The sequence below is a fragment of the Haliotis rubra genome, unplaced genomic scaffold, assembly GCF_003918875.1.
Source record: "Haliotis rubra isolate DU_JTF1 unplaced genomic scaffold, ASM391887v1 Scf79, whole genome shotgun sequence".
NCBI lineage: Eukaryota > Metazoa > Mollusca > Gastropoda > Lepetellida > Haliotidae > Haliotis > Haliotis rubra.
The window spans coordinates 60,655-83,348 of record NW_025767512.1 but is presented as its reverse complement, the minus strand read 5'-3'; the positions used below and the strand labels follow the sequence as shown (position 1 = coordinate 83,348).

The 22,694-nt window shown below is 36.9% G+C and overlaps 2 protein-coding genes across 2 annotated transcripts; one reads left to right on the top strand and one right to left on the bottom strand.

Annotated features, from left to right (window-relative positions):
- Positions 1 to 482: 482 nt before the first annotated feature.
- LOC124261130 lies at positions 483 to 1,392 on the top strand. Its single transcript, XM_046695457.1, has 4 exons — positions 483 to 672; positions 840 to 889; positions 953 to 1,012; positions 1,053 to 1,392. Exons 1-4 carry the CDS (start codon positions 484 to 486, stop codon positions 1,390 to 1,392), a joined length of 639 nt encoding a protein of 212 aa, XP_046551413.1. The 5' UTR covers position 483.
- Positions 1,393 to 5,275: 3,883 nt separating this feature from the next.
- Positions 5,276 to 15,330, bottom strand: LOC124261117 (charged multivesicular body protein 3-like). The gene is made up of 6 exons (XM_046695438.1): positions 15,184 to 15,330; positions 13,289 to 13,349; positions 8,545 to 8,724; positions 6,679 to 6,800; positions 6,192 to 6,303; positions 5,276 to 5,787 (listed from the first exon to the last, which is right to left on the bottom strand). The coding sequence occupies exons 1-6, from the start codon at positions 15,226 to 15,228 to the stop codon at positions 5,630 to 5,632; spliced, it is 678 nt and encodes a 225-aa protein (XP_046551394.1). The 5' UTR covers positions 15,229 to 15,330; the 3' UTR covers positions 5,276 to 5,629.
- Positions 15,331 to 22,694: the final 7,364 nt, after the last annotated feature.

The following is a 22,694-nucleotide window of genomic DNA, read 5'->3' as shown; positions in this document are numbered from 1 at the left end:
CAAACACTGATGTAACACCTGTAAATACCTACCTTGCATGCATGAAACAACACTTCACTAGTATAACTGATGCTTAAAAATCATGACAGGACCCTGTCACACCTTGTAATATTATCACAGGTGGATTGAGAAACAAATGCATTCTAATGGAAAAATGGACTGGCCTAAAATATCTGTAGCAATGAATCATTGATTTGTAGAATCAAACTACACCTGGAAAAGTTTCGCATCATCTCCTTTACATATTCTAAACTTTCATGTCATTTTGCAAATATCAACATATGACACTGACCATCTTATAATTGTCCTTCATAAGACCAATTCCTTCTTTGCAGATGGTGGAAGATCACAGTGTTAGTCCAGATGGTTAAACATCATGTTCATCTAGATGGTACAAGAACACTATGTAGCTTTAGGGGGTACAAGAACATGATGTTCCTCTAGATGGTGCAAGAACATGTTCATCCAGATGGTAAAATTAACATGTTCCTTCACATGGTACAAGAACATGTTCCTTCAGATGGTACAAGAACATGTTCCTTCAGATGGTACAAGAACATGTTCCCCAGATGGTACAAGAACATGTTCCTCCAGATGGTACAAGAACATGTTCCTCCAGATGGTACAAGAACATGTTCCCCCAGATTGTACAAGAACATGTTCCTTCAGATGGTACAAGAACATGTTCCTCCAGATTGTACAAGAACATGTTCCTCCAGATGGTGCAAGAACATGTTCCTTCAGATGGTACAAGAACATGTTCCTCCAGATTGTACAGATGTTCCTTGTACAAGAACATGTTCCTCCAGATTGTACAAGAACATGTTCCTTCAGATATGGTACAAGAACATGTTCCCCCAGATTGTACAAGAACATGTTCCCCCAGATTGTACAAGAACATGTTACAAGAACCCCAGATGGTACAAGAACATGTTCCTCCAATGTTCCCCAGGTACAAGAACATGTTCCTTCAGATGGTACAAGAACATGTTCCTCCAGATGTTACAAGAACATGTTCCTTCCAGAACATGTTCCCCAGATTGTACAAGAACATGTTCCTTCAGATGGTACAAGAACATGTTCCTCCAGATGGTACAAGAACATGTTCCTCCAGATGGTACAAGAACATGTTCCTCCAGATGGTACAAGAACATGTTCCTCCAGATGGTACAAGAACATGTTCCCCCAGATGGTACAAGAACATGTTCCCCCAGATTGTACAAGAACATGTTCCTTCAGATGGTACAAGAACATGTTCCCCCAGATTGTACAAGAACATGTTCCTTGAGATGGTACAAGAACATGTTCCTCCAGATGGTACAAGAACATGTTAGCCCAGATGGTAAAAGAACATGTTCCTTCAAATGGTACAAGAACATGATGTTCCTCTAGATGGTACAAGAACGCTATGTAGCTCTACAGGGAACAAGAACATGATGTTCCTCCAAATGGTGCAAGTACATGCTGTTCCTGCAGATGGTACAAGAACACTATGTTCCTCCAGATGGTACAAGAACACTATGTTCCCCCAGATGGTATAAGAACACCATGTTCTTCCAGAAAGTATAAGAAGGTTGTGTTGAGTATACACAATTGAAAAGTAGTAAAAAATTATTGTCATAGATCAGTTAAAAAACATGTTTTTGATAATTGTTTCCATATTTCAATACAAGTATTTCACAGTGTAAATAAACAAAAGTGTTTTGTCATCAAAATAAACAAATGATTCAATTTAAGAAAAATGATAACTTTACATAGAAACAAAAAGAATACAGTGCTCACTCACCTTTCTAGGTGAAATGAAAACTGTATCGCTGATACCATTTTTTATTGGGGGACTGTGTCCCTATGTCTGGTGCAAATCCCCCAATCAAGAGTTTATGGCTAGTGCCTTGTGAAACTGACAGTCTCTTTGTAATTAAGGTATCATTAACCACATGACTGATGAGCATCGTAAATTTTGTAGCTGTCAAATTGGGCATTGAAATTACTTTAGTCAAACTTGGATAAACAATCCTCTGCCTTTCATCCTAAAAAAGCTATCATGTCAATATTTTGTTCTGGCTGGTTCAGAGATGGATCTTCATTTTAAGACTTGGATACCTTTCCAAAGTTTATTTTTAAAATTGTATTAAACATACAAATTAGAATGTTAAAACGAGGCCATTAGTTGCTGTAGAAGAGTTTAAGAAAATAACACAAAAGTATTTACCAGCTATATAGTGCCACTGCATATTTGTAACGACTCCAAATGCAAGAAGAAAAACAATACAAGACAAATGTTTTCAATCATTATTCTAACTAATTAGATAGTAAATACCCTGGCCCTATTTCTTACAATTTCTTTAAGTCTAAATAAAAAAACTACAAAGCTGTAAACCAGTTACTAGTATTCAATCAAATTCAACTCACAAAAGGGAGACATTATACTGGAAGTTGCTGTTAAGAGCTGGAGATGGTGACATTACTTTCAAACGAAGCTGTAAGTGTACAAGTCAAGGGTAACAGAATGGAAATATTTTACACTGGAATATATAGAATGTCACATATGGTCAACCCCCAAAATAAATTTCTGTATTGTTTTTCTGCAACAGAACAATCTGAGGACCTACGTTTCTTGTTTCTTTCTGTAAGTAGTATTTATTTGGTGAATATTTAATTGCCAATCCCATCATGTTGTCATCTTTAGTCCTTACATAATGCACGTTTGTACAGGCAATTACTTATTGGTGCATCTAGATATATGGAAAGTGTGAAAAATAATCATAGTTAATGAATAACATGAACTGAAATGTGTGCGTGCCTAGTATAAAACAGAATGAAAATGAACCTTTCAAAACAACACAATTCCATGTGAAATAAAGCCCAGCTGGTATGGACCGAGTTCTATATATAACCCTTAATTCCAACATATGATGGCACAAACATTTCTAACCAGAATCACAGACAATGAGACTGATGAAAGACAACAGACATCTGTACAATTAAGTATGGTGAAATATCTCATGTAGAAAACTGTACAAATTAAATACAAATTCACTGGATATCCACAATTTAGAGAATACTATACAAGCATTAGAATTCTTGATTCCAGTTTTTTTTAACAACTTAACGTTTTGACCATCCCTTATCCGCCTCATTTCACCAACAAACCCTCAATACGATTTTCAGGACAGCTAACCAAGATTTGAAGGGGAGATAATTATATCCAAGAAGTTACCTCCCCTTGGTCAGTGGCCAGTTTACGTCATGGATACCCACAAAACCTATGGTATTTAGTATACCACCAGCTGTTATTGGTAGCCTATGGTAATCAATCTATGCTTGCTGTTAATACAGGAGGCAAACACTACCACTCTTCACATGACAAACGTGTATAGTCCTTATGTTAGATCATCCAAGATGGCAGCCGCAAGTAACAGTTGATGGATAAAAATTGCAAATTATGTTTAATTTTTTTTTTTCAAACATGTAAGATGCTCTGATCACCAACTAGTGTGACTTGTGACCCAGACATGTATATATTTGTGATTTCTCCTTCAGTATATGCTTCCTGATGTTACGTGTGAGTGAGTTTAAATTTAAAGTCACACCCAATGTTATGGGATCATTTCATATGTCCAATCCTTACATGAATACTGGGCTGTAATAATAACTTGGAGGAAATGTTTGGTTAACAACTGCTTGTATTTTGATAACAATTAAATGGATAGCAAGATAATATGAGTTTAAATTTAATAATCAGTATGATAGAGAAATTTGAAAATGTTGACTGTTTCCTTCATTTTGTGCAGGATGATAACTTTACAAGAATAATAAACTCTAAGGTTTGTTGATCTTTCTTCTCATGTGATGCTGCTGTAATACATCATTTAGTAACAGGACCATATAAAACAGAGACTCTCCTTAAAACTATACCACAAACTCATCAACAATAGCATATGTTCACTTGGCTTCAAAATGAAACAATATTTCATTTGAATTCAATATCAGAAGTTCAGAGATTCCTTAAACAAACATGTTCCTGGCGATACAAAAGCTAACAAATTGGGTTGTAACAATATATTTCAAGGTCGTGCACACAACAATGTATGTACAGTGAAAAAGATGGAGTCAAATTTTACAACATAAAATTCAACTTCATGCAACGACACAGAAATTGTACAAGGTCTTATCTGCCCCTACAGTATAGACATATACAGTTGTCCACTGACTGACACACTCTATCATGGTGTAATACTTATCCTTAAGTGATGTTTAATAACAAAATGTCCTGCTATTGTCACTTGTTCATGGGTTTGTAAACAGTCTGTGATAGATAAGCCTCTTTTGCAGTGTATTTGCAAAACCAACCAATCATCCTGGTTCCTGCAAGCGTGATACCAAGGAATGTATTGCCCAGTCAGCGTTAGTGGTGGTCCGATTAATTGAAATAATCGAAGATTGGTCGCAGTGACCAAACGACCAAGCAATCGATCACATTTTCTCATAATGGAACATAAACGATTTTGGAACAACTGTTTTAGTCTTTGAAATACTTGACAATGGAACATATCTTAGAAGTTATCAGGGCTTGAAAACATGTTAATTTCTTAGAAAACTCACTCCACTAACTGAAAAGTCATGACTAAATATTTCTCTAAGACTCCAGGAAGTTTATGTTCATGATATATTAGTCATCACTTTAATGTAGCAACATGTTATACTTTTCTGCAGTAACAACCTGGATAGGAAAATCTGAAAAATGACGCTAACCAATATTTTTTGATGATTGTTCGTTGGTAATGAAGCAATCATCAATTGTGAGATTTCAACCAATTCCCAACACTAGTCAGCGTTCAGATTACATACGTAATAGAGCCTAAACATGTTGTGTTCAAGTTGATGGGACATAAGTAAATACTTTGTGTTATTTGAGGATCTATATAGCCACAAATGATGACTAACAAAGGAATATTCCTTTGAGACGACCGTCTACACATCAGAGTTCGAGACAATTGTGTTGGACTATATTTCTCCAGGAGCTTGTGTCAGAGCCTTATAGCCTCTTTCTACACACTACTTCAATATCAGGCATGAATGGTAGGATTTGCATTCAGTTTATGCACAGAAGACTTACTTTACACTTGGAATTACTTCATCCGACCTGATACATACCACTATTACACTGCCATTAGCCTGTATGTTTCAGGTCATTTAGGAACATGGTGTGTACAAACACATGAAACCTCGAAAATACAAACAATTTCCATGGAAGATTTTAAAGTGATTCTTGTTTCTCATTTTCTTAAAAAATGCAAATTGTTAATAACTGATGATGTGTGACTGAACATTTCCAAAATTCCTCTTTTTCACTTACCTGAACTGAAATATTATTTTACAGTTTCTAAAAGGCATAAGTTAGTATTTATATTGTACTGATATTGATTTTTCAAAATAATTCCAGATTTTCCTCCTCAAAACATTCCTCTCTATTGTCTTAGTTTTCCTATCAATCATTCCCTTTTGTTGTCATGACATAAACAGGTTATCTGAGGACTTGGTATAGTACGAAATCCTGTAACAATTAATGGACACTTCAGTGAGTCATTGCAGTCCTAATACACAATGGATCATGATTCTGTAAGTTCTAACTCCGAAGTGCCTCCAGTCTTGCTTTCATTTCATCCATTTCCTCTTCGTCCTCCTCATCATCATGTGATGCAGATGGTGTCACGCCTGTTGCCCCCTCCAACTCTCCTGTTGGCAGCGAGTCGTTGACTGCTGCTGGTGCCTTCCCGATCACACCTAGGAAAGAATAGGGTGGTGAGTTAATGGTGAGTTACACATGGTCAGTTGAAGATGTGGTGAAGATGCCTTAAGCAGGAAGGTGAGCTGAAAAAATCAGTCAATGCCGATACAACCCTTGGTCTCAGAGTCCATACACAGTATCCATTGTGGAGGCCTCATCTCCATGTATCCATCAATAAGGTTAGTGAGCTGAAAACCTGGGCCTAGGTTTTCGAAGCTCTCTTATCGCTAAGATAGTCGTAAGTGCCATACATTAACATTAACTTAAAACTGTCTTAGTGCTAAGAGAGCCTCGAAAATCTAGGCCCTGCTCTTTCCAGCATCACAAAGATCTTTGTACAACTTGTCTCATAACTATAAAATGAATTCCTGAATCTATGTTTGCTCAGATCTCAGCTTACCTGCGGTGATCTCAAACAGGACCTTATCGACCTCCTCATCAGCCTCCTCATCAAGCTCCTCATCATCGCCCATCTCCATTGCATCTTCCATCATTTCCTCCATGATGCCAGCCTACAACAGGACCACTGGCATCAGTGAGATGGAAGTCTAGTTTGTGATATTGTCCTCTGTTGAAAGTGATCTGATGCAGTCCATGGTTATGTGTATAGTGGATTTATTTGGATTCTAGGGACACTTATTTGATAAAATATTGTCTCAGCTATGACTCGTAAGAAAATACTTTGGGAGTAGTTTACAAAATTGCTTCTTTCTTACACTTCATGTAAAACCATGTATTCTAGTTCTGGGTTTGTCTTCTCCCACAGCATGAAATATGATTGCTCAGTCAAACATGCAGGAATTACACTTCATGTAAAACCTTTAGTTTCTATTCTAGGTCTGGGCTGGTCTTCTCCCCAGCATGTGGTATGATTGTAGCATCATTACCTTCATCATTTCCTTGGACAGGTCTCTCATGGTTGCCTGGATCTCTGGCACCTTCACCAGCGCCTGCATGGAGTTCATCACCTGGGTGCTCTTCTCCAGTGCTCCTGCCAGTCGCAGTGAGGCTGGAGACAAAAGCATCTACCATCAACCAAGTTGTCAACATATTGTCAACCATCTAGGTACATCAACAATTATGTTCTTATCCAGCATGGGCAGGGTACCTGAAAGTCACAGAGAGGTTTGTAACACAAGCTAATACCAACATTACCATTAAACATCCTCTCAACCATATGCATCAATTAAAAGGCGACTAACGGGATTGGGTGCACACTCTCGCTGACTTGGTTGACACACGTTATCATATCCCAGTTGTGTAGATCGATGTTCGTGCTGTTGATCACTGGATTATCTGGTCCAGACTCGATTATTTACAGACCGCACAATATGTTTGGAATATTACAGAATGTGGCATTAAACACCAAAATTAAAACACCAAAATTTGTGGTCTTATTCAGGGCCTCTGAAAATGAAAGGCAAATATCAGTTTTACCATCGACCATATTGTCAACTATTAAAATCTGTTACATGTACACCATGCTCAATAGCTTTCAGATTAGAGAAACATAAAATTCGAACATTACCGAGACTTGCACAAGTCTCTAAGGCAATAATTATCAGTTTAAATCATAATGACTACATTATGTAAATACTAAGATCAAGTTGTCTTTTAAAAAGACTGGTGTTCATAATGAAGGCTTACCTAGACTTGCCTATTTTAAGGATAGAATCACTACATACATGAACAAAGCGGTTGAAAATATAACTTATGACACAAATGTTCAAACTAAATCTTGAAATGAATCTCTTTGATAAACTTCGAAAGTTTCACTCGTGTAACTGAAGTAGTTTTTGAGAAAACTAAGACATTGCAGACTTTTTATTTGGACTGAAATCATAAACGCAGGGCTCCAGATAATTTTTCATGATCAGGAGTACGTACTCCTTATTTTTTAAATATAGGAGTACTGGAAAACAATAAGAGTACATTTAGAGTAGTGCATGGAATTTAATGGCGTATCAGTAATCTTGTGTTTCGTTTCATATATGCACCACAACATTGCTACTCTTGTGTAAACAGGTCAGTAAACAATAAAACAATACTTTTTCAGATAAATACGTCTGTAAATGATTCTGAAACCGTACACCATTGCTGTGGTCCGTATCTGCTACGTTTTTAAAATTGTTTCCTACCGTATTGTGCTTATGTTATATCCGTACATATGCCGATACGGACATTATCTGGAGCCCTGTAAACGAGTGGATAGGCATTGTCATTTCACACAGACATGGACTACACTTTTTCATAAAGCATGGTGCGAGGGCCATAACTCTGTAAAACATGAATTCAAAACATAATTTAAATACTGGGATAAATTAAGTAAGGCAATACCTGTAAGCCGGAGTACCCAAAATACTGGTCAGGGCTCGATTTAGTGGTTTGTTACTTGCACTGGTGCAACCCAATATTACAGAGTGCAACCTAGTTATTTGTCTAACTTACACCAAGTGTAAGTCCATTTTTTGAGAAATATATCAACAATAAATCTAACATTACAAGCATAATTATGTCAGCTCATTTTTCTTCTAAACTTTGAATAATTCAATAGCATATTTCTTTCATTACATATTGCAATACAAGCAGTGCAATTGGATTTTGGCTGATGTTATCTTAGGTTGTACCTGGTGCAAGAATGTTAACGTCTCTTAAATCGAGCCCTGCTGGTGTATACTTGTTAATATGTTATATAATGAGCCAGACAAAGGTTTCAATCATATGCCTAAACACTTCTAGCTCTCTGTCCTCACCCAGCTGGTTCTTCATGCTCATCTGGACAGAGTTGATGTGAGCTTTGGACGTATATAGTTTGTTGACAACCTTCCGTGCCTTCATGATCTCCTTGGCCAGGATCCTGCAGGATTCTGTTTCCCCTCGTTTAGCCGATGCCTTCAGCAGCTTCTTCGTCTTCTCCTCTTCCCTCTGTATAGCTGAAACCAGGGAGGTGAGGTAAGGTGAGGTGAAATTGGGTTTAACGTCATGCTTGAGAATATTTCGCTCATATGACGACGTGCATGCGTGTGTATGTGTATGTGCGGCTGCTTGTACTAGCCCAGACTTAAGATGGTTTTATAGTGCTATCCCACTGAGATACCATGCCGCGGTGAAGCATGAATATCCCACTCAGACACATTATACTGACTCCCGAGCCTACCAGTCCTTGTTGTACCCATTAATGCCGGTGCTAGGCAGGGACCAACAAGTACCATATTTTAATGTCTTTTGGTATGACGCGGTCGGGGAACGAACCCGCGACCTTCCGCTCTCCGGGCGGACGCTCTAACCACTACACCACGGAGGCTGAAACCAGGGAGGCAGCAACAGAGTTAATGCACAGTTAGGCCTAAAACAACAATGGTGTGACTCTGACTATGCATGGATTTACATGTCCCTCTATTTTTGCGCCTAAAGAACTCTCACTAAAAATGTTTTTGGGTCCAAGTCATGAGCTGTTCTCTGGCGAGACACAAGTGTCCAATCTAATTACTCAAATACAATGCCTTTCTGCAAGATCTAAGGTTGGTTGGTGAACACAGCTGATCAAATCTGTGTGGGTATTAGTCCAGACCATATGCATTGTTTAGAATCAACAACATGGCTGCTTGTCCAAGAAATGTAAAATTATGACAAGTGAAAGATCTACAGCATCTCTGAATCAGATTGTTTTGTGGACTAAAATGCTTCAGTGGAATAAATGGTCTGTTGCATACTTGCCATGTACATAATGGTTAATGTAGCAATACACAAGAGAATGTCACTAACTATACCTGGGTGCCGTTCCACTAACCGATCTTAGCCCTATGCCAATCATAAACCCCTAAAATCCCAATCTGACGTTACGATCAGCATACCGTTCCACTAACCAATCTTACCCAAGTCAATCGTAAAGTTAAGATTAAAAGTCTAAGTTGCTCATGACCAACTTAGGATAGCTAAAATCAATCGTAGAGAAACCAAAATGGTGGCTTTCCTTTTCTATGTGAAAAATAAGAGCGAGCATTTCACCGTGAGCGTCCCCTAAAATCCCCCATGAAATGAATTTGTACATTTCTGTGATGTAAACAAACACTGCACTGAAGCCTTACAAATGTCAGGCCAGTCTGACCACTGTCGTCATGGGAACACAACGAGCGAGTCGGTGTAACACATTTGTACAACAATATTGCAACGTCATGGTTAAGAATAGGGACAGCTGTGAACTGAACAATGTGCTGAAGCAAAAAGATACAAATATGTTTGATTTCACTGCGCATATTTGATGGGGGATTCTAAAGGCAGTCCGCGTGTTATTCAAGACCACTGACAGATTCTACATACGTTATAGCCTCCTCACGGCTTGTTTATTCTGATTGACAAGGTTCAGGCACATATTAAAAGCTCTGACACAACTGACATTATTAAAGTTCAGACTTAAAAACTGTTCTCAGTATATTACTTATAATCTCGGCTGTAAATACTCTCGTGTAAATTATCTGTACATAGCGCTTTGAGCATGCCCCAGGATGTGGAATAGGCACTATAAATATGCATTTATTATTATTATATTATGCCTGATACCCAGCATTCACACGCACTTGCACCTGAAACCAAGGTGCTCACTACCCTAATATTTTGCTCGAGTTTTTTTCTCCATGTTTACACTTGGTTGGAAAAATACCAATGAAGGACCGGGTTAGAATACTGAACTTCAATAACCCATGCTTGTCGTAAGAGGCCACTAACGGGATCCGGTGGTCAGGCTCGCTGACTTGGTTGACACATGTCATCGGTTCCCAAATGCGCAGATCGATGCTCATGCTGTTGATCACTGTATTGTCTGGTCCAGACTCGATTATTTATAGCTAAGATACACAGCGTTCACTAACATGAACGCTCATGTTAGTGAACGCTATGCATTAGGGCTAAGTAATGCCGGAAAGGGAGAAAACTCTGTAATGTCAAGGGCATGTAACTCTAACCTAGAGCAAAAGTGCTAAGTTGAGAGTTTGGGCTCATTTTGAACTTGATGCAAATGGCAGAACCAAATGGCGACTGTGTGTACGATGCTATTTATTGCAGAAGCAGTACAAGTTTAATCCACAAACATCTTGCTCTAAAACACAACGTTCATTTCATTGTGTAACTCTAGTTGCTTATTAAGTTAGTTCATAAAAAGCTGTTAAGACTACATTGAATGTTGTCTTTGGTTCGTATTTCATTTCAATTTCATGAGACATATTTTACTTCTGCGTCAAAGCTGAATACATTCACCATAAAAGAGAATGTAATTAAATGATTGTAGGTGTTGGGAATATCAGTTAAAACTAATGAATTAACATAATAAAACGAATTTTTATTGAAATGGCACATTCTGATTTGTAAATTCAATGTTCGACTGATTATCATGACAATAAGAAGAAAGATAATCAGAAATATATAGAAGCACAGCTCACTTAGATCACACATAATACCATTCAGTTACTATACCTTTCATAATTTAACATATAATATCAGCATACAGTTATTCCAATGCACACACGTAATGTTTACTGATATACAAATTTAGAATATTTAAATAACTATAGTTTTGTGCTGTTTTGGTTTATCTAAACGTAAAAAATATATCATTTAGATACATTTCTTTGTCGCTACATTCAAACAAAAGTATTTTAATGCGACTTTTAATAATCTTCTATAAGGATAAACTTTTAATTACAGTTAATGAATTATTCACGGCCCTGTATTTGTCTGTACTCTGTAATGTATAATAGACAAACTGTAATGCAATTGAGTTGCGCAACAGAGCAAAATGACCAGTCTTCCCTCATGCGCGCGAAGCATTTTGCTGTGTTGCTTAACTCATTTGCATTACAGTCTGTCGGTCTGTATATCTCGTATAGAATTCTCCTGTCAGTAAATACATCAATCAAATTTTATTCTATGTAAGTTTACATAAAGTCCCCATGTAAACCATTATAGGTTCAGTTAAATATCACATCTGAATGTAGTTCAACAACAGAATAAATTGCCTTTTTTCATTGACGCAACACACATCTAATTACGTCTTTGGTATTGTCCGGTTAATCGAGGTTATTATTAACGACTGTAATTTATCAGTACATGAGCAGTGAGTTGTCATGTCACAGTGGAATGTAAGTTAGTAATGGTGTTGCTCTTTATATCAGTTAAACAGACGTAATTAAATAAAATAGTTTAAGATCAGTTTCAATGTCTTATTGCCATCCTTTCATGTTTTCTATGATAATCTGTCAAATCGTGACTGAATATTCAGAGAGTAAATAGAGCGTTGTATTCATTACATTTCCGGGTACTCGATTCCGATTCGGGTAAGAACATGCGGGTACTCGATTCCATTTTTTCTTACCCGTCCCAGCCCTACTATGCATCTTAGCTAGATTATTTACAGACCACCGCCATATAGCTGGACTATTGCTGAGTGCGACGTAAATCTAAACTCACTCACTCACTCAGTTGGTTCGTAAACTACTTCCATCATTTGCTAGACTATGCAAAGGGAGATAACTCGTGCCTCGCATTCCTCTATCTCTCGCACGAAAGAGTCTCGATCTAAGCTTAGATCGGATCGTAAGATCGGGACCGGCTAAGATCGGCCTAAGATCGGTTAGTGGACAGGTGTAACTTTTAGCTAAGACGATTGTAAAATTGGCATAACTTGCTAAGATTGATCTTAGATAAGACCGGTTAGTGGAACGGCACCCAAGACTTTATGAGTCTCAGACAAACAGATGTATGTTAATTTCAAATCCTGTGAATGAGTGAAAAATATTGTTAAAGAAGTTCCATGTGTAAAAATCAATCCAGGCATGTACACCATCATTCAGGCCCTACACGTCCCTGCTATCATCACATGTAACAAATGTACCGGTATCCATCTGATATGCAAAATTACAAAGATTTCAAGAACTGCAAGTGACAAAATAAGATTTATCTTATGGCTTCCACCGGATGATTTTGAGGGTAACCATGGTAACTTAATAATGTGTAAACAGAGTGAATTGTGATGTTCAGACATTTGATGCCATATCAAACACTGTGATGTTTGGGGTTTCAGAAGACGACTAGATAATCACAAATATCAAGATTTGACAACCACGGTATTACCGGTATACCGCAATACGTTTTTCAAACATTCCTGCTTGACAACGGTACAAGAATCTGTATCGAAACGTCACACTCTTGTAATAAAGAAGTTGTTACTCATAAAGTTTGTCAAAAAATTTTTTCGAACAATATGTATTATAATATGTTTACTGAGATCCGGTATATCGGGTAAAGAACATATATGAAGTTTTTGTGATTATGTAACTTATAAGACTTGTAATGTAGGAAACAGAATTGACATGCACAATTATTGTCACCTACTGTCAAACATGTAAGTTCCCAATAGATCAATATATTACAATACGGGTAACTGAGTCGCAATATATTGCAACACAATTTATTTGCCAATATACAGCCCTATAACTGACATACCTTTTATCTGTCTCTCAAGGTTGTAACCTTCCTTTCGCATTTTGTGTGTCCACTCATTGACCTGGGAATACAAAACACTAGGGTTAAGGCCAAGGGTAGGTAACTGATGTATTACAAGTGTTGAACATTCATGTTGATTGATAAGGCCTCAGTACTTTGATTAAGACTGCCTTTCTCTCAGCTCTGGACCATGCACTGATAAGGCCTCAGAACATTGATGAAGAAAGCAATTTCTTTAAGTTGGGGCCATAAAAGAAGAAGACAAGAATTTTCACATTAAGTGAAAACATAAATCCAGTGTTGGAGAAAGGTTTTGCATTAAACACGTTAAATAAAGCCTTCTGAACTGACGTACAATTTCTTCAGCAAAATAATGTGTTATCTTATCATTACACCTTTCCAACGCATGTGGGGTGGTGGGGTAGCCTAGTGGTTAAAGCGTTGGCTAGTCATGCCGGAGACCCGGGTTCGATTCCCCACATGGGCACAATGTGTGAAGCCCATTTCTGGTGTCCCCCGCCGTGATATTGCTGGAATATTGCTAAAAGCGGCGTAAAACTAAGCTCAGTCAGTCAGTCCAACATAATAACCAGTCAAGCAAACAGTTATTGCATCAGGGGAATGAACAAAAATACTAATAAAATATCAATGACAGCAACAAGGGTAGCTGACAAGTAATTAGTGCTAAAGAGAGAAAATAAATGGTTAACTTTGCATCCTTGCAATTGAAGCTACCTGAATCAACACTTTAATTTTTAAATTCAATGCAGTCTCAGGAGAATTATACTAATAAAAGACACTTATTTGGATTAAAATACCCAATAGACTGAATCCATGGGAGTAAAAACATTTTGATTATCCTAAGAAAAATATTGAATTCCAAACATGAATTTAACTTTAGTCCTGGGTGGTGGAAGGTAATCACAAGGTATTCAAAAAAGGTTGACAGACCAATTCTTAGTACTGTTCAAGTTAATTTCACTTCTTTACCAGAGAGTGTGATCATTGTTATGTTAATCCAGAGACCATAAATATTTTGTTCTGTTTATCATTTATCAAAACAACAGCCTTGAATGTTAGTTGGGGTGTACTGGAATGTACCATGTTCACAAAGATTACCTTTTTGATTTCTGTTAGCACTGCTGAGAGGATCAAACTCTCATTGCCAGCTTAATCTAAGGTAACTATTCAACCTAAACAGCACATTACCACAAGTGTTATGTGAAGCAATTTGGCTTGTTTACCTAGAAATCAGTCACTATGCGTTTACAGAGTTTTGACAGCTTTCCTGGTTATTCTCAAAGCTTGATCAATTGTATGGATGTACCCGAAATAACTTTGGTCTAAACTTTACAAAAAGGTGAGATTTCTTACAATAAGGACCATAAAGGGTTGTTAGATAGGATTGTGGTACTGACATTAACGTGTATCTAAAGACGTGCTTGATTGGAAACGATATCCAAGGCTAAGGATCGAGTTGAGGGTACCCTACCCTTACTCTGAGGATGTACAATCTTGGTACTTGGAACACTTAAATTACAGTTGTGACTGTCACTGTACATAAAGCAGACAATCTCACCACATACCTGACTAAGTCACGAGATTTCGGAGTGAAGCCAGATCTATTTTTATGAACATTTTACTCTGATATTTTCTGAAATTTACTCCAACGTATAGACCAACAAGCAGAAATGCAACGAGACACACTTTGGGTTAAAAGCGTAAACACCGTGCGTTACCTGTACAAAAATCAATCTCAGACACCTGTCGCAAACTGAAGGATGAATCACGTCGTATTCCTTTTGAAATATTACACTGACAGATCACATTTTCATCAGGTAAATATCTCCTGTTATCCTAATAACAACCTATTGGTTGTGAAATCGTGTACTTACCAACTCTTTGGGTGGCTTTTCGTGGCCTTTTCCAAACAAACCCATTGCTAATTATCAAGGAATAATCAACACCTTTACAATAATGTCATGGTATACTATTGAAGAAATTGCAAAATCGAGAACTATCATCCAAAACTTCCGCATTGACATGCGTAATCACGACTTCCTGAATAAACAAAAAGGGAAGTAACTCTTGGCGACCTAAGCAAGATGTCAAGAGGGGCCAAAGATTTTGTAGTTTATATCGAGGTGCGCGCGTGCGCGTGCGTGCGTGCGCGCATGACCTCGTGTGTACTCGGACCCGTGAAGATCCGGGTTGGAATTTGTGGTCAGCCCATGCTTGTCGAAGGAGTCGAGTGGTCAGGCTCGCTGACTCAGTGAGCTTGTTGACACAGTCATGTTATTGTATCCCAACATGGCGTAAATCGATTATATTGATGTTGATCGCCGAACTCGATTATTTACCGATCGCTGCCATATACAGTAGTTGGCAATAAGTGAGTCATCATTAGTGAAATTTTCATAGACTTACATCAAGTTACATGTTATTTAACTGTTGCAAGAATAATTTTCATAAATTAAGTAGAAGTCATTTTATTTTGCAAAATCTTGGAAATCATCTTCAGCTACGTGTACTTTCATCTTTCCGTTGATTTGTTATCGAATGACAACTGATTAAGCACCATAAGTACAACTTAATTTTGATCTATCCCATAGACAGCCATGTTAAAACTGATTGGTATGTCTAATATATGTTGTTTAAATAGTTGCAGTTTTCTTAATAATCATCGGACAATTGAATGGAAATTATGTGCATGTAGCTGAGATGATTTCCCAGCTGGTAGATAGGTATTGAAAGCAATTCGACCGAAATTTATGAAATAATTCGTGCAAGAGTTAATTAACATGCAAGTCTGTTGGAATTTCACTAATGATGACTCACTTATGGCCAACTACTGTAGCGAGAATGTTGCTGAGTGCTGCGTTAAACAAAAGCAAACAAACGTGTGTGCCCGTGCGTGTGTGCCCGTGCGTGTGTGTGTACAAGTTGGCAGTATGCAGGGCTCCAGATAAGGGCCGTATCGACGTTTGTACGGATAAAAAATATGCACGATACGGTAGGAAATAATTTTGAAAACGTACCAGATATGCACCACAGCAATGGTGCACGAATCATTTACAGACGTATTTATATGAAAAAGTATTGTTTTATTGTTTATTGACCTGTTTACACAAGAGTAGCAATGTTGTGGTGCATATACCAAACGAAACACAAGAATACTGATTACTAATTTCCAATTAGTCCTCTAAATGTACTCTTAAGTTTTTCCATTACTCCTATATTGAAAAAATAAGGAGTACGTACTTCTGATGTTGAAAAATTATCTGGAGCCCTGCATTATGGTATGGATAACCCACTCAGAAAGTCAGACACTTTATACGCTCTTTACGCAAATGCTTGTTCTATCATCATAGGATAACAACAAGTTTCATCTTTTAATGTCTTTCAAAATGACGCGGGAATTTGTTCGAACCACAGGTGTCTGGACTGAGGCTCTATCTTCTAGAACACAAATACTGGCAACATATATTCAACTGGAAATTCATTGACGAAAGTCTTGAGTTTCTGAATAGTGATAAAACACAAATGAAAATTATGGTACCCTCTGACATTTCTGAGATAAATGATAAAATCATTGCGCATCACTTCACAATTCTGTCCATGTGTATCGTGATCTGCAATTTTGTACGTGAAAAAATTAACGGAACGTCTCATACAGTCATTATTGTACACAGTAAATATATGGGTGAAATGATACAACCATAAAGAAAGTCTGTAGACGTACAAACAAGAGATTAACGGATGTGCTTAACGATAACGAACTGTGGTCTGTTGACGCACATGGCAGTATTTGAGCTGGTTTTCTTATGCATAAACAAGTGAGGCTGTATATACCGGTAGTATTGAAAGCTGTTGATAAATCATCGAATAACATTCTTGCATACTATTTACGTGGTCGGTGGTGCGTCCTAGACACTTCTGTTGGGTTTATATGCAAATTGCAAGGAGTCAAGAATATCTCAACAACAATGCTTTCAAAGCATTTCCAACCTGTTGAAGTTAAAGACGAATCACGATATTGATTGTGTAGAGTTTAATTGATCTTTTATCTTTAACATGTTTAATGTAACAACATATCAAGAATACAGTAAGTATAATAGACATCTAATGAAGGTTGAAAAAGCTTTTGATTTATGCCGCATAACTGTTCATTGCATTGTTTTAATTCTACACATATAAATTAATGAAAGGGACCGCGGTTATGGTTAGCAAGTCACTTTCATTTGAACAAGGCGCCAACTCAAGTTTATACTGGCAACATTGGCTGGGGCCATACGTTTTCCGCGTAGAGCAGGAGGAAAGACAGTCAAATTGTTAACGTCACGTGATGTTATGACAGTCACGCGAGATTTATGACGTCACCTTGACGACAGTTTCACTACTGACGCCGCCATTGTCACGGCACTTCGCGAGAGATTACGTTGTTTAGTACTTCCGGTGACAAACAAAGTTTTTCGGCAATGGCGATAACACTGTTACATGGGGTATGCCGTGGATAATCATACTCGACACTGGCTGTGTGAATCAGAAACCTATGCCATGTAACAGACTATGGACTGCTAAAGCACTAAGGCAATGTTGCGTGAACAGCACGTGAATATTTGCCAAACAGATGCAGAGTTGTCACAGCGACGTCTTCAGGCTGGCCCATTCATTAGTCGAGGTAAGTTTGTTACATGGATTTCTTTGTTTTCATTTAAAGGCTGGTATTGTTTAAGCATGGCACGCACAGTAAGGGTGGAGTTGACATGTGTGCAGATTGGTGAATCGTTTGATTGCATTTGATATCATACAGTGGGATTTTATTGTCCCCCGGAGAGGGGACCTAATAAAATATGGCAGGCAGGTATCCGTAATAATGCATGTGTACAAAAACCTGTGTTAATAAATAAAAGTATCTTGCAGTTGGAATTATCCAGAAGATAACTTAATGTGCAATGAAAATCCAGGTGTAATTCTAAAAAAATAAATGTAATGATTTTAATAATAATTTAATAGCACGTAAACAATGATGAATATATCCACACTTTGATTGATACCAATAGCTCTGAATAGGTATCTCTCACAAATGTGTTCTGTAATATGAGCTTGATTAATATATTATTACAACCCCATTTAGCATTTGGTTATGGTGCAGCATGTTCAGTTAAACATAACATCCACATGCTTAATTTATCAATAATATCTTGATGTCAACATTGTAAGGAACTGTTTACATTTTATTAAGTATATCATACTTGGTCTCACGTGTTATGTATTTTTTCAGTTGGAACAGATGCACATCTTTAAGAGGAGAAAGAAGGAGGAACAGATTTCTTTATCACCACAATTACCACTGACATCAAGAGCAACACAAACTGAAACAGATCTTCAGATTTCTTTTAACATCTGGTGGTCAAGCAATATACATTGCAAAATGAAGAAACAACAAGTCATTGAAGTGTTGTATGTACAGTTATAAAACATATTAAAAGCCCTACACATCATCCTTTGACACTTGCTGGAACAGGAAATGCTTGTAACCAGCAAGGTGTTGTGGAAAGTCTTGTGACATCTTGGGACTCTCAGATAATTCAGTGAGAATTTAGATGAGTGACCATGAAAGAACATTTGTATTCCAGATGATACTGTTACAGTATTTTTCAGGTTTAGCATCTGGGAAATGCAAAGAATGTTTGATATGTTATGAGTAATTATGTCTTTGGAATAAAATTGCAGAATAGTTCTGAAACTTGTTTATTGTTTTTAAGTGTTGATAAAGCAAGCACAAATTGAATGGTTTGGAAGATTTCTGCTTTTAGCCATGATATTGATTTGACAGTAAATACACAATGATGGATGTAGGAGATTAGATTTTCAGTGTATGTAGCAAAGGTTACCAAGTGAGAGAGTTGGGTTTTACACTGCTTTTAGCAATATTCCAGCAACATAATGCTGGGGAGAGCAGCAATGGGCTTCACACTTTGCACACATGTGGGGAATCAAACCCGGCCTTCAGTGTGACAAGTGTCAACAGTTTAACCACTAGGTTACCCTACTACTCCAGTTTCCATGAAAAACATGCTTACCAATGAAAAGTTAAACTTAATCAATGCCATATGCATGTGATGCAATTTTGTTGAAATATGAAATTCTTAGTTTTTATTTGCTGTAAGGTTACAACACTGGTTCATAGCACAATAACCAGTACACATTATTCTTTTCCATTATTTTAAAACATATTGGTCTAACTGTATAGTGGAAAATATGGAATGCCAGTTACCAACCTTGGCCTCATTGGCAGAATATTTGGAATATATAAGTTACTAAAATGGAGTGAAAAACACTATATTACATGACAAGTAATCATACTCATGCTGCTATCAGCCAGTGTCTGCAGAATCTACAGTCATGACATAGTATATATGCACATTTAGTTTCCCATGTATTGATCAGTATATTTTACAATACAGGAAATGTCTTGAGTGATTACTCCATATTTTGAGTGTATTTGGTCTTGCATTTTTGCCAATTGTGACTTGAAGGTGCTGTGTGCTGCTTCATATTTTGCTTACAGCATAGCAGAACCTCACCCCTGCATAACCAAGAACTAAGTAACACTCATGTACTTTTAGATCATAGTACATAGTTCACTCACTCCAAGACATCTAGTACAAAGTGTAATAAATATTGTGCAACAACCAGTTTATATATATCACCTCTAAAATAATGTTTACATAATTTGATAAATAATTGTTTCATGATGAATATTCATATGGCTGAGGGTTTTCACATTTTTGTTTTGAATATCTGACAGTAGTAACCGAAATAATTGTAACCATGCCATCAAGGTTATTTTTTCGAGCTGTTGATTGATTTGTGACACTATGATTTCTTGTGTGAATAAAACGCCGCTATAAATGGGAAAGTTCATATATTTATAAAAAAAAATTATAATGTTACAAGAACTGCTATTTATTCCAGGCATTGGGAAAGACAGGGGTCATTTTGCACATTAGAATAAAAATGCCCCTTAAAATTTTGAAGTTTACTATTGATACAAGGGCAGTGGCCCATTCTAAATTCAGAAAATGGCTAATAATCCTGAAATTGTCGAAGGTCTCAATCCCAATCCCTGTATTCAATATATCATTATCAGTATATTTACAGCATGGCAAAGAAACAATTTGACACATGCAGATCCCTGTCATCTATCCAAAGTAAAATTTATAATGCATTTTCTTTCACATTTGCAAAACAACAAACAATTTATTTCTTGTATCTTTGAGTCATTCTGTCACCTGAACTTGCATACAGTCATCCCTTGGACTTGGAAGAGAGTAAAATTATTAAGCCTACCAACTAGTTTACAAAATATTTATATTAGTACCTCAAGTATATATACACATGCATTTTACATTGCATAAAGGCATTTGTCCCTATTGAATATTTTGTAACTATTCCAAATTAAAAAAAAAAATTTACATGTCAATATTGATATTTTTAGAAACTATTTCATCTCAAATAGTTCCTAACAAATATAAATATATTGAATATGTAAAAAATAGTTTTAATTTGGAATAGTTACAAAATATTGCTGCAGCATATAACAAATATATTTAGAAAATAAATAACAAATTAAACAAACAAATATATTCTAATTTGGAATTACATACTTTAATTGAAAAGGGAAATGACAGTCAATGTGGCCAAATATGAATAGAACATCAACTTGATAAAGTTGGTAACACATGGCTGTTTTATGAATAGCAGCATATTAATTAATAGTTTTATCAATTCAATATAAATACAGATTACTCAAATGCATTTTACGTTAACCATGTCATTGATTCCCGAAATATGTTTTGTGACAAACACTGTCCGCGATACTGAAAAGAAACACGTTTAGCGATAGAACTGCACTGGTTGTCAAAAATATATTATAGCTAAAGAAAGGTACTCATATGTTTTCGAATTGACTCATGGTTGTCGGTTGTCAGTAAGGAACCGATAATCCTTGAAGGAATAATAATTTGTCGATCTTATCGTCCCCAAATGATCCAATAATTACGACTGTCACCAGCTGTGACAGCTAAGCATGGTAGTACACTTGGTCCGGTCTAGTAAGGTCATATTAGGCGGTCGCGCAATTTGGCACCACAACTGGTTCTTGCGTATTCGGTTGTCACCGGAAATCTAGTAGCGGAAGTAGCGCCTCGCGAGACTTACGGGCCCTATTGAGATTTATTTCCAGTTGTCTGCCTCACATTTTGTTCATCTTGCCTTTCGAACACCATGAAAGCATACACCCAAGGTATTTCTTGGCTAATCTGATTCAGTCCTTTTGGCCCATTTCTTTGTTTCCGGAATATTTCCTTTCCTGACAAACTTTGAAATAAGTCGAGATCTAAATCTGTCGAAAAGAAGACTGCTCGACTAAACTCTCCCGCCATCAAACATTTATATAAGACTACAACCTTTTCTCTTATTTGTAGCACTAATCTCAGTCTGTCATATATATGTTGCCAGTATAAAATTGTCATATATCATATTTATATTTTACCATCAACAATATATTTTGGGCCACGGCAACCAGAGGGTGAATTTTGACCATCTTTTTGACAATTACAATACTTTATTACCCGTGAGGGAATTCTTGTGTAAAGTACAGAGCTCAAACATTGATAAATGTGTATAGAAAGGAATGTTCAAGTCACAGGGGCTTGTAACGCTAAAAACTGTCATCAAGATATGTACTGTCACTCACGGGGTCTTAGCACTATATACAAGCCCCCGTGGTTCAAGTATGATCTTGTCGTTTGTAAGGATATGTTTTATTTTATTAGAGGCCATTCCAATATTTGTAGTCTGTAAATAAACATCAGATTCATTTTGAAACCTTTTAGTTGATTTCCCTTTCATAAGATCTATGAAAAATACTTGTCGCGTCTGATCTAAAGTTTCGTCATAATACCCTTTTACGTAATGTAATGTGATTTTGTTCGAAAGCACGATCTCGAAACAATGCCCTATGACGCCTGCATGGCAACACGGTTGTCTGGCTCAGCGAGTGCGTATAAGCTCCGCTCACTGGTGTTTCATCTCTACGAGCTATGTCATTGCATAAGCCCAACGATGTTGAGAGTTTCCAGTAGTTGTATACCGGCGGATGCGCAATATTTTGCAAGCACCAGTTTGAAATATTTTTCTTTTTTCACTAATACGCTCATATTTATTTGTATTACGGGCTGCTGAGGTGTTATGTGTTGTGTATTTTGTATTTTGTAATTTTTTAAATTTACATATATATTTTTGTCATTCAGTAAGTTGCACCATTACATAGAAAAGTGTTTTATTAGTATTTTTTTCGAAGCAGTAATAATGCCTTACACTAGACACGTCAGTCGTG

What these genes read in the sequence shown, in the direction of transcription:
- LOC124261130 (XM_046695457.1), top strand. Translation starts at nt 484, where the DNA reads ATGTTCCTTCACATGGTACAAGAACATGTTCCTTCAGATGGTACAAGA. An exon ending in AGAACATGTTCCTTCAGATG is followed by an intron (nt 673 to 839) that starts GTACAAGAACAT and finishes CCTTCAGATATG; the next exon opens with GTACAAGAACATGTTCCCCC. An exon ending in CCTCCAGATGTTACAAGAAC is followed by an intron (nt 1,013 to 1,052) that starts ATGTTCCTTCCA and finishes TTGTACAAGAAC; the next exon opens with ATGTTCCTTCAGATGGTACA.
- LOC124261117 (XM_046695438.1), bottom strand. Translation starts at nt 15,228, where the DNA reads ATGGGTTTGTTTGGAAAAGGCCACGAAAAGCCACCCAAAGAGTTG. An exon ending in GAGCATGAAGAACCAGCTGG is followed by an intron (nt 6,801 to 8,544) that starts GTGAGGACAGAG and finishes TTTTGTCTCCAG; the next exon opens with CCTCACTGCGACTGGCAGGA. An exon ending in TGTCCAAGGAAATGATGAAG is followed by an intron (nt 6,304 to 6,678) that starts GTAATGATGCTA and finishes GTCCTGTTGTAG; the next exon opens with GCTGGCATCATGGAGGAAAT.